The sequence below is a fragment of the Lissotriton vulgaris genome, chromosome 1_2 (genome assembly GCF_964263255.1).
Source record: "Lissotriton vulgaris chromosome 1_2, aLisVul1.2, whole genome shotgun sequence".
Classification (NCBI taxonomy): Eukaryota; Metazoa; Chordata; class Amphibia; order Caudata; family Salamandridae; genus Lissotriton; species Lissotriton vulgaris.
In genome coordinates, this window is record NC_141686.1 from 32,243,187 (window position 1) to 32,255,828 (window position 12,642).

Sequence of the window (12,642 nt, forward strand, 5' to 3'; positions counted from 1 at the left end):
AAAGTCCACTGTAACTTATGTGAGTAGAAGTAGTCTGCAGAGTCCAAAGTCATATTTGTACTGCTTTTGGGTCATGCAGAAATGTCATATTTCTCTAAGTCAGCTCAAAACCAGGGCCTGGCTGGGGCTGACACTGCCAGGCTGCACAACAAGCATTCCAAGGGCGAAGGCCTCCACTCAAGAAGAGAAGATGGGTGAGGCTACAGGTTCATCCATCAGCAACTGACACTTGGTGCCAGGCACCAAACTGCTCTGGAGAGAAGGCAGCGAGGGGCGAAGGGACTCTCAGAGACCATGTGGCATGAGAACCCTGGGCGATGCCATTTTGAAGAAACCCAGAGGCCTGTGCAGGAAGGAGGGAGCAGGGGCAGAGAGGTGATGTGTCGCTGTGTGATAGGGCAAACAGAGACTTCCTGTTAGCCGCCTCCCCATTCTTTAAAAAGAGTCTGCACAGGAAGAGGAGCTCTACCTGGGGTTTGGTCTGCTGAGGACGACTGGTGCTGGAGCCTGGCACCATGGGCAGCTGGAAAAAAAAGAACCTCCAAACTGGCCCAGGACCCTGACTTGTGCCAGGAGGGGAGACCAGGACCAGTGAGCAGAAGCCTGGTCCTCTGCGAACGGAGAAGAGAGGCCCAGGAGGAGACCCAGGCAAAAGGCTGGCACAGGGAGCCAGTGAAGACAGCTCCCTGCTGAATTTACCCACCTTGAGATCAGGCAGGCAAACGAAAGTGCTACCAGGGCTGGAGTGCGCGGCAAGGAGCAAGAAGAGGCCAAAATCATGAAGATCGGTCCCTTGGGGGCTTAGATTTGCCCCGAGAAGGGAGGCGGCCTTTGACCTCTGAACAACCGACGACAAAGCGCGTGGGGCTCAGCCGCCAGTCCAGGATATGCCCCGGGGTGGGTCAGGTCCCGGGGGCAGGCCCCAGGAGAAGCGCTCCCCGTGAATCTGCCCATGCGGGTGCCAGGAGCCCACCCTGGCCTCCGGTGTCATGCGGAGAGGGGTACGCCACCGCACCCCCCTCGAATAAGGTTCGGGGCCTGGGGTCCCAACTACAGTGATGCAGCCGAAAAGGAGGGGGTGCACTGTTGCGCAACCCCCCACGCACGCAAAGTACAGCCGGGGAGGGGCCCGGGAACCGAACTCCAGGTCTGACGCAGAAAATCAGTCCTCCCCGTGAAGCATGGCCCCTGAGGGCCCGGTACACCATCCCCGTCCCCCGACGTGATGAGGAGGACGGGGGAGTGCCGCTGCACTACTCGGAGGTCCTGCCCGCCGGATTGGGCAGACCGAAACTGACTCTCCGGTTCCCGGGGCCGCACCAGAGGGTGTGGGTCGGGCTCGGAGCCGGTGGGAGCCACCAGGGGTGGGCTCCCCAGGTGGCTCTCTGACGCGAAGGAGAGAGGGGATGCCCGGGTGGGACCGGGGCCACCCCCAAGAAAAGGGTGAGGAGCCAGGGGACCGGGTGGGACCGGGCCCATAAAAACAGCTGGAGCAGCCGGGGGTGGGCTCCCCGAGCTGCAGTACTCACCTGGGAGCCGGGTGGGACCGGACCCTCAAAACAAAGCCAAGACGCGGCGTGAGGTTGCGGGGGGCTCTCCCTGGCAGCCAACTGGTGCTGGAGCCTGGCACCATGGGCAGCTGGAAGGAAGAACCTCCAAACTGGCACAGGACCCTGACTTGCTCCAGGAGGGGAGACCAGGACCAGTGAACAGAAGCCTGGTCCTCTGCGCACAGAGAAGAGAGGCCCAGGAGGAGAGACAGGTGAAAGGCTCGCACAAGGAGCCAGTGAAGACGGATCCCTGCTGAATTTATCCACCTTGAGACCAGGCAGGCAAAGGAAAGTGAACCCAGTGACTGGGGTGCGCGGCAAGGAGCAAGAAGAGGCCAAAATCATGAAGATCGGTCCCTTGGGGGCTGAGATATGCCCCCCAAAAGGGAAGCAACGTTTGACCTCTGGCCAACCGATGATGAAGTGCGTGGGGCTCCGCTGCCACTCCAGGATATGCCCCGGGTTGGGTCAGGTCCCAGGGGCTGCCCCCAGGAGAAGAGCTCCCGTGAATCTGCCCATGAGGGGTGCCAGGAGCCCACCCTGGCCCCAGTGTCATGTGGCGAGGGATGCACCGCCGCGCCCCCCTCAAATAAGGTTCGGGGGCCCGGGACCCCAAATCCCGACCCCAGTGATGCAGCTGAAGAGGAGGGGGCGCGCTGTTGCGCAACCCCCCTCGCGCACAATGTACAGCCGGGGAGCGCCGTCGCTCCCCTTGAAGGCGCTTGAGTGGCACGGGACCCCAGGCCCGATGCAGTCCTCCCAGTGAAGTATGGCCCCAACGTGATGAGGAGGACGGGGGAGTGCTGCGCACTACCCGAAGGTCCTGCCCGCCGGATCAGGCAGACCGCAAAACGGACTCTCAGGTTCCCATGGCCTCACCAGAGGATGTGGACCGGGTGGGGAGTCAGCGGGAGCCACCAGGGTTCGGCTCCCCAGGTGGCTCTCCAGCACGGAGGAGAGAGGCGGTGCCTGGGTGGACCTGGGCCCCCCAAGAAAAAGGGTGAGGAGCGAGGGGCCCGGTGGGACCGGGCCCATGAAAATAGCTGGAGTAGCCAGGAAGGGCTTCCCGAGCTGCAGTACTCACCTGGGGGTCCGGGTGGGACTGGATCCTCCAACAAAGCCAAGACGCGGCGTGAGGCTGCCGAGGGCAGCACGGCTCTCCCCAGAGCAGCAAGGGAGCCGCTGCTATAATATGCACGGTCAGGAACACAGAGAGTCCTATAATGCCTTGCAAGGTATGGGAATATCTACTCTTTTTGGCGTCTGGTAGCCCTCAGAGGAGGGAGGTCAATCCCATTTTTGGCAAATTGTAGGGGGAGCTGCAGGAGCAATGCAGTCTCCCCCAGCATAAAGATGAAAAGTCCCTCCCTGAGTCTCTGGGGACTCCAAAGGAATAACCCCTCAAGGGCTCAGCCAGCACTCAAAGCAACTTCAGGCTGGAACTTTTGTTCTACAGCTGGGGGGATGCCTAAAGGACTGCACCACAACATGAAGGTCTGAGTTGGGGATGTCTGGAGAAGGTCATCCCCTAGAGGTGAAGAGGTGTAATTGCACCAGAAATGCATTTACTAAGGTTATTTCTTTTAGAGGGACTGGAAGTCACATGTGTTATGTGAAGTACCAGTGAAAGGTGATGTCATAAGCAAAGTGGGGTTATGTTGCCAGACATTCTTGCTAGGGTGCCTGGCTATAAATGCTTAATCCTGTGATTTTACCTGTGATGCCTTTTAGAGGCTGTGATTGCAATGCATTACAACTGTTATCAGCTATGATAAGTACCTCATTTAAGGGGATGCCCAAACATGTATTCTTACTACTGCATTAGGGTAGGAACAACCCAGACTGTTAGCTACTAAGATGTAGAGGTGCAAACTGTATGGTCAGTATACAATGCTCAGTCAGGGTTATGTGTCTCCAAGGCAGGTGTACCTATTCGTAATGCTTGTTGAGATGATGGGGTGGGTCGCCACTGGGATGGTGCCAGTGGGCAAGGCCCTCGCTCCAGGTTGTGTCGACCCACTGCATTGGGAGGCAAGCTGATGTGCATACATGGGAGTGGTGGTACTAGACCGCACACCTTCTTAGGAGGGGTGGAGACATTATGCAATGTCACAAAGTAATTCCAATAGCTTATGTATATTTGTAAATTGGTGCATAGTATTAAGTAGTGTGTGTGTCTAATAAATGTACTCTTACTTTTATAAAGCAAAGTACAGACTGGACAATCAATTATTGAGTGTTATTTCTGCGCACCTGGGGAAACAACACTTACAACGCAACTTTTACAACGCACTACCTTTACAACGAAACTTTTACAACGCAACATCCATTACAACGCATGCCATTACAACACAACCATTACAACGCATGTCACTACAACGCATACCACTACAACGCATGTCATTACAACGCATACCATTACAACGCATACCATTACAACGCATAGCTACACTATCCAACACATACCCTACTGTTGCACCCCCTGGAGTTAGAATAGTAATTTTTACCCCTACACTATCCAATACTTACCCTACTGTTGCACCCTCTGGAGTTAGAATAGTAATTTTTACCCCTACACTATCCAACACTTACCCTACTGTTGCACCCCCATGGAGTCAGAATAGTAATTTTTACCCCTACACTATCCGATACTTACCATACATGCAATGTAATGGTATGCGTTGTAATGATATGCGTTGTAAATGTAGTATGCGTTGTAGTGGAATGCGTTGTAAAGGTAGTTTCAAAGAATTTGTTGTAATGGCATGCGTTGTAATGGAATGCGTTGTAATGGATGTTGCAGTGTAAAAAAAAGCGCTGTAAAGGTATGTGTTGTAAAAGTATGCGTTGTAACAACATACATCCGCGCACCTGTAATGGCGATTATTAGCCCACACCACCTCCCTTGAGTAAGCCTGAGTAAGCCTTGGACTGCTCTGCATCGCTTCCCTCTGAGAGTCAGGCGCTACACTAGGGTGTTTGGTTCTCAGTGAAGGACAAATGTGCAGACCTCACAGATACTGCCCCGTTTTCCAACAGTGTTGTATTTGACTAACTAGATTCAAAGATTTCTGTGCAATTATTTCTATTTACTAATTTACTTATTATCACTGTGTTATTGGTAGAGTATGAAACAAACCCTGTCTAATTAATTAATTAATTGTGTGCTTATATAGCGCTGAATCACTCCCAAAGGGTTACCTCCGCGCTTCGACCGCTGCGAAACCCTTCCTGCCCAAAGCGACGTAGCCGGAGCACGCCGTTCCCGCCCAGAAGGGGTTGTCCTAGACACCCGCCCGGAAGACCACGCCCAGTGGGCGTACCTGAGGAGGGCCCCCGCCCTCTTGCATACGGATAAATCGAGCGGGAATCCGAAGAAGCGTCCTCTTGTTCCAGTGCTCTGAAGGCTGCACCACTCGTTGCTCGTGAGCCCTCGACGGAACAAGCGGCAATTTTGAGAACTTGTAATCTTGTTGTTTCTCTTTCAGTCTCAGGAGTGTGAAGGATCTGGGACCTCGTCGTTCGACTTGAGCGGAGTAAACGAAGCTATGGCTGGCAAAAAATCGGGAAAGAGCTCCGAGCTGGAGAAGGTACTGCGCACCTTGTCGAATCGAATGGCGATCATGGACCGAAAACTGGGTAAAGTTGATTCGATCGGTCGAGGTTTGGCCGAAGTTAAAAAGCAGTTAGCGGCCCAGAACAACCCCTCGGGCCGTCCTAAGAAGGTGATAGGCCCGGCCATGCCGGGAGTCGGCCCTGAGTGTAGGGGGAAGCGTATTAAGAAGAGGGCGGTCTCCGGGGAGGACCCGGTTCCGGAGGTGCCCCCAGCTGCCCCCATCACACCGGCGGACAGCCCGGTACCGAGTCCGGACATAGGTTTACCAATCCCTGTTGTAATTACCCCGGTTAATGATGATCAGATGCCCCCAGAACTGGCCCTCCAGTTAGCGGCAGTGTTGCCCTGGCTTAAAAAGAAAGCAGGGGGGGCAGTGGCTGCGGGGGATCCAGCCGAGGAGGCTAGATTAAAAATCGAGCAGTTACGGCAGTCGAGAGAAGCCGGGACGGCGAATGTTCCTTCTATTTCCCCACAGGTGGCACCAGGAATAACTACGGTTGGCCGGGAAAAGACAGCAGACACGGCGGTTGAACCCGGTAAGAACCCATTGCCAATGGTGGGGGAAAGTTCAGTGCCTTCAAGGCGCGAGAGGGTGGCCCAGCACATCCCTGCGGCCACGAAGGAAATGATATGGGGGGACAAGTATGTTAATATGTTTTCATTATTGACCGACCATCGTGAGATGGAATACGCAAAGACTCAGAAAGATTTATGGCACCTTGCCGGGCGGGAGCGGGCCTGGGACTGTTCAGCAAAGGCCTGCGCAGCCCTTTCGAGCAAGCGCCGGTGGGGAATCACACCCCAAGACCGGCGGAAATGGGGGCAAGCGCAGGGTCTACTGGGGTTTCAACAGAGGTAACTGTAACAGGCCCCAGGGAACATGTAGGTTCCAGCATGCTTGTGCGGGCTGTGGGAACTCCTCACACCCGGAGAGTAGCTGTAGATCCAAGAGTGGTGGTTCGGGAGGAAAGGGGGGGGTTCAAGCAAGAGTGAGGTGATGCTTGGGAAGCAATCGTCTTCGCCCGTTGACATAATGGCTTTGACTCCCTGGTTAAATAAATACCCTGATCATGTATCCGCCGGGATTTTGAGGAGTGGTTTCCTGTATGGCTTCAACATCCCGGCGGGGAATTTTTGGGGGAGCCCCTTTTGTAAAAATCAGCAATCCGTCCAACACAACCCAGCAGGGGTAGCCAGGAAAATCTCCAAAGAAGTCAGCTTGGGGCGGGTAGCAGGACCTTTTCCATGCCCGCCGGTGGCGGACTTTGTGTGTTCACCTCTAGGAGTAGTTCCGAAGAAAGACCCGGGGGAGTATAGACTCATTCACAATCTGTCGGCCCCGAGGGGTGCCTCGGTGAATGAAGCCATTGATCCGGATGTCTGTTCGGTTCGGTATGCATCGTTTGACGATGCCATCGAGCTACTGAATGACCTGGGCCCCGGTGCTCTGATGGCGAAATCGGACATCGAATCGGCATTCAGATTGCTCCCGGTACATCCCCGGGACCAGCGCTTGCTAGGTTTTACGTTCCAAGGGAACTATTACATGGATAAATGCATGCCCATGGGTTGCTCAATTTCTTGTGCTTATTTCGAAATGTTCAGCAGTTTTTTAGAGTGGGCATTCACCGAGGCCACTGGGCATAGACCAGTTATGCACTATTTAGATGACTTCCTGTTCTTGGGGCCGGCTGGCAATGCGAAATGTGCACAGGCGCTGCAGGACTTCTGCATCCTCATGCAGGAGTTTGGAGTCCCATTGGCACCAGGTAAGATGGTGGGGCCATCTACTTCACTGGAGTTTCTGGGAATTGAGCTCGATTCAGTGGAAGGATGCTTCCGTTTGCCAATGGAGAAGGTGGCCAAGTTCAGGGCTTCCTTAACACAATGCCTGGGAAAAGAAAAAGTGACCCTTCACCAGTTACAACAAACAGTGGGTCAGCTTAACTTTGCCTTGAGAGTAATACCGATGGCTCGCCCCTTCTCACGCTCCATTGCACAAGCTATGGTGGGCCTCAAGGAGGGACACCACCGCACGAGACTGTCGGCAGAGGTCCGCCAGGATACGCGCATTTGGTTGGCATTTCTGGCGGACTTCAACGGTCGAGTAGTGTGGAACAAACCCCCAGCATCATCGGACGAACTGGGTTTGTGGACCGATTCAGCCGGGAGCGTAGGATTTGGCGCCATCTTTGGTAACCGATGGTCGGTGCAAGTATGGCCGACGTGGTGGCACTCCAGCGGTCTGACAGGTAACATTGGGTTCTTGGAGCTATTTCCCATTTGGGTTGCTCTGTTGGCATGGCCAGAAGATTTTAGGGACCGCTCAGTAGTGTTTTGGTCGGACAATATGACTGTGGTTGAGTGCATTAATCAGCAGGCAGCCCGCTGCAAATGGATCTTGAGATTGTTAAAAGAAATTGTGTTACGTTGCATGAGATTGAATGTACAGTTCAGGGCAAAACATGTGCCGGGTGTACTGAATATTGCAGCTGATGCACTCTCTCGTTCACACATGCAGGCTTTCAGGGGCTATCTACCCACAGCGGACCTAGTGGCGGCACCGTTCCCCGAAGCACTATGGCTGATCGATGCCCCGGATTACAACACCTCGTGGCAGCCAGCTTAGCGCCCAGGACGAGGAAGGCTTATGAGGGAGCGTTTCGTTCCTACTGCACCTTTTTAGGCCTGGCAGGGAGACATAGCTGGGGGCAGGAGGAATCCTTCCTGGGTTTCTTAGTAGCGCTGCATAGAGAAGGCCGATCAGCTGCAACCGCCAATGGATATAGGGCGGCCATTTCATTCATGGCACAGCTCCACGGCATAAGGGACCCAACGGGTTCCTTTTTAGTTAGGAAAGCGCTCCGTGGCTGGCAACGCCTGGAGGGTCGCAGACAGGATACGAGGCGCCCGATTGGTTTAGAGAGATTGTCTCGGCTTTTAGCAAAGCTGGATGAGACATGCTCCTCCTCTTCCGAAGCAGTTCTGCTCCGGGCGGCTTTCGCCGTGGCATTTCATGGGGCCATGCGGGTAAGCGAACTCGTGGCGAGGAACAAGAAAGATATGGAGGGAGGCTTATGCAGGGATCACGTACAAATACGGGGTGATTCGATGCTGATCTCGATAGCCAGGTCCAAGACAGACCAGGGAGCTATGGGAGATAGTGTTGTTGTGCAGCGCGCTCGAGGGTGCCCCACTTGTCCGATAAAGTGTCTAGAGGAATATTTGGCACAGAGGCCGGTGACATGGGGAGGGAGCCTGCTTAGGCACAAGGATGGCACCCCTCTGACGAGATTTCAGTTTCAGAGGGTGCTGGCACTTACAATCGCTGCGGCGGGCATGGACCCGTGCGATTTTGGGACTCACTCATTTAGAATAGGGGCCACTACAGAGGCTACGGCCCGGGGTCTGGGTGCGGAAGAAGTGAAACAGCTAGGCAGTTGGTCCTCGAACTGCTTCAAGAGGTATGTGCGATTGCACATGTTGTAAAAGACTGGTGAAATGCACTCACGCTTGTTGTCTTTTGTTTGAATTACAGTTTCGCAAGCCTGTGACGCGGGCGGAATTTGGAGTCAACCCATCACCGGGAGACCAGCGGTCAAGGATCACCGACTGGAGAGCAAGTGGTATGGGTCGTGGGCCACTCATACGTGAGGCGCGCCGGGGACGTATTCATGGCAGGTGACGCGATTCACGCATCTGGGGAATACGGGTTCAGAGTGACCTTCCATGGGAAAGGAGGCCTCTGTGTTGACCAATTTCAACCATTTATGGAGGGTCTCTTAGGGCGGCGAAGGTCACCGCCATCTATAATCATAGTACACTTGGGGGGCAATGACTTAGTAAGACTGGGAAGACGAGTGTTACTGGAACACATTTTGTCGGCGGTCAGCTGGTTGGCTAAGAGGCTCCCGGGGTGCACAATCGCCTGGTCCCACATGATCCCCAGGAAAGTTTGGCGGGGGGGTTTCTCTGTGTCAGCGTTGAACCACTCGGTAAAGGGGGTCAACAATAAGATTGGGAAATTGTTTCGCTCCGCGCAGTTGCATAGCATTCCCCATGGGTGTATTCGGGGTGATCAATTTTATTTGAATGATGGGGTTTACCTGTCCAGGGCGGGGAATGATTTACTCATAGGAGACTTCATAGCATGGCTGAGGGGTTTGAGGAGGCATGACCTTTAGGAGGTGTGGGGGGGCCGGATAGTCGGTCAACTATCCGGCCTGTGGCGGTAAGGTCATGATTGGTGAGCAGTAATTTCAAGGTCCCTAGGGGGGGCGCCACCCAGAATGGATGGGAGCGCCCGGGGGGAGGCGGCCATTGGCCCCTCCCACAGGGAGGCTGCACCCACTACGGATGGGTCGCCTAGGGGGAGACGGCCATAGGCCCCTCCTAGGGGGGAGATGGCTAGATGCCCCTCCTACGAATTTCCCGGGGGCGGATATCCGCTCCGGCGGAAGAGAGTGTGGGGAAGGGGGGGAGTCCACGCTGTCCTTCTTACAGATACCTCACACGGGAACTCGGACGACCTTTAAGATGGCGTCGAGTGAAAGGGGGCCCCCACGAAAAGGGAAGTTACAGTTGGCACGAGGGTAAAGTCCTCTGCGCATGCGCCACTCACACCGTGAGGGCGGGAGTTTGGTAGTAGGGATCTGACACCGGTTAAGACCTTGCCGTTGGCCCTTAATGCTAGGATGTACAATTTTAATTTAGAATGTATGCATTTTCAGGATGCTAGACTCGGCTGGGAAACCTTTGTATAAGAGATCTGTTAAGGTTAGCCAAAGAACATGTCTTCATCAAAAATGTAATGAAAGTAAAATTGTACATAATTCATGAAAGGTTTTTAATTTAATGTTTTAAATTTTGTTTCATATTTTAATAAATACGGCCGGGGAGGTAACTCCCCCCCGCCTTCCAAAAGCTCAAACCTGTGTCTGTCTCCTCCCCTTGGGGAATTGGTGTTGGGAGAGGGTGGCGGGCATCCCGGCCATATTCTGGATTCCTTGATTCTCCCTGGATTTCTTGAGTCACTCCACCACAATGAGACGATCTAGTGCAAGCCACCCTAGTTCAAAATGTGTATAAATAGCAAAGGATAGCATAGACTGCATTTCTGAGACTTTGTCATCTAACAGGTTCCCCCAGAAGCATTTCTGGTCCAGACTATCCTTACAATGGGTGGCCCACTTTTCCAAATGTAATTTATGTTAATCCGGGACAGTCTGCCCATTTCCAAGCATGGCCTTGTCCTCTCCCTACTTACTTCATACCCTAAGGTTCTCCACCAGTGGGATGTCACTTGCTGATCTCGTTCATGGTTATTGTGGTTTTAACTACGTTTTCAGGTTTTTAAATTATCTGATATGTTTTCAAATCTATTTTTCTCTTTTCTTGGTAGCAGCATAAGCTTAAACTGTCTGCGCAGTAACAGCAAATTTTCAGTTTTAATACATTGAAATTATGGTTTCTCTGATTTATTTCGACAGGGAAGCTAAGGGGTGTAAGCTGTTTCTGGGATGTAATTGCTACTCATGAGGATTTTTGCTGGTGTGGGTGGTTGTTGAAAGGCACAGCACTTTCCTCAAAATTATGTTTTTTCACTTTTTGACTGGAAAAGCTGGAGTGGAAGGGTGTTCTATTCAAAGCCCAAATATAAAGGTTGAGTCCTCTATTTATTTTGCTGTGTGGAATTTGGAGTAACAGAGACTGTTTGTGTCAGATAGGGTGCCTGATTTCTTATGGTGGGGAAAGATCATGTGAGATGCTTGTTCTTTGATGCTGAAGATCAGGCCTGGAACCGTTCCAGGAGTGAATGCTAGGGTAGAGCGGAGTTCCTGTCAGTATCTGCAGGCCTGATTTGTCACAGCATGATTGCTATGCAGACAAGTAAGCCACAAATTCAGTGACAAGCCACTCTATTACAACTCAGGCATTCTATCCGTCTATCCGGCACACCTGATCAATTCAAGACGTAAAATCTTGGATGTCAATTAGCAACTCCAAATGATTTCAAATTAACACATTATTCATATGAGAGACTACCAGGGAAGCCCTTACCATCTTTAGTTCTGTCTCAAAATGAGATGAGGTGGCGACCAAAGTTGAAATGTAAGTATTTGTGCCATGCTTACAAAGCTTTCTTGGCCAATTAATGCATCCACCTCTCCCAGAAGGTCACCTAGTATCCTTTCGCCAGTTCTATATGCTCTTCAAAATGTTGTCCATTCTGTTAGTAACAATTAAAGTGCTTGGAGGCAGGCTCTTCTGTATGAGGACCTCAGCTCTAAATTCACTTACTCGGGCTCTGTGCAGTGAGATTAACCATCTAAATAAACTGAAAGCTCCGAAAATCATATTTGTTAACTGTCCTGTTATCTTTGGGTAGAGAGGCAGGTGGTTAGTGCCAAGACACTCTTAGGTATGTAGTTGGTGCTATACACATTTTCTCACTCACTAACACCATGATTTAGCTTATCGGTTGTGTTAGGATCCTTACAGGTACACTCACTAACATATAACTTGAAAGCTAACCACATTTCTGCCCTGACTTATGAGAGATCCAAAGACGAGGTGCCACCTTGTTATTAGATACATAACTCAAATAAAATCACAATACAAATGTGAGTTTTTAAGGCACAAAGAAAAAATTAGTCAAGGCAAGCACATGAATGGGACAGAGCCCTCAAGCAGGTCTTACCTGCATGAGCTGCTGCTTCAGTTTCTGCATTTCTGAAATGTTAAGTTCACTGAAGAGGTCAGAGACCGGGTGCAGACCGGTCTCTCCCTTCCTTACTGCCGGAGTCCGATAGTCCCCATTTAATTTCACATGAGGCCCATGGATGTGTCCATTCATCTTGTCATCATTGTTCGGCTCACGGTCATTCCCATCCTCTGCAAACTTTAGCCCATCCACTGAGATGCTGATGTGGTTGTTGTACATGCTGTCATTCAAGTTGATGTACTGGCACAGCTCTTTCCTCAAGTTGTTCTTCTGCTCCCTCTCATTCTTCAAGGTTTCCAGAGCTTCCTCGAGCTGATGCTCCGCAATCTCCTTTAACCGAATGGCATCTTCCAGCTGGCTGTTTAGCAAGACCGTATCCTCTTCAAAACGCTTGATCTCATGTTTTAGCCCTTCATACTCGACCTGAAAGAAGAAAAGCACAAAACATTGATACACGCTGTAATAATGAGGCATGGCCTTACCACAGCCAAGCCATGTTGATGGCTCATACTATTGCACTGGTAAATATATTGCTTAATAGACGGAGGGGCTAGCATTAACATGTATGTAAATTGTACAGCTGTTCCCTAGGGCAACACATAAAAACTGTCCTTCCAGGTCTTTGTTTCCATTTTATAAACTCCCCAATGTTTCTTTCTGTGTTTTCCACCAATCCAGACTAAATATACACTCCACAACCCAAACCAACCTGCAGATCCACTTGTCCGCCAGATCCACCACAGGGGGTGGAT

At 52.0% G+C, this 12,642-nt stretch overlaps 1 protein-coding gene across 4 annotated transcripts in view; it reads right to left on the reverse strand.

Moving 5' to 3' along the window:
* BICD1 (BICD cargo adaptor 1) overlaps window positions 1-12,642 on the reverse strand; it is an 808,512-nt gene that overhangs the window by 413,516 nt on the left and 382,354 nt on the right. For all 4 annotated transcript variants that reach the window (XM_086952776.1, XM_086952778.1, XM_086952777.1 and 1 more), the window contains exon 4: window positions 11,867-12,313. In XM_086952776.1, the coding sequence (XP_086808902.1) occupies window positions 11,867-12,313 (447 nt within the window). The remainder of the gene's footprint in view (window positions 1-11,866; window positions 12,314-12,642) is intronic.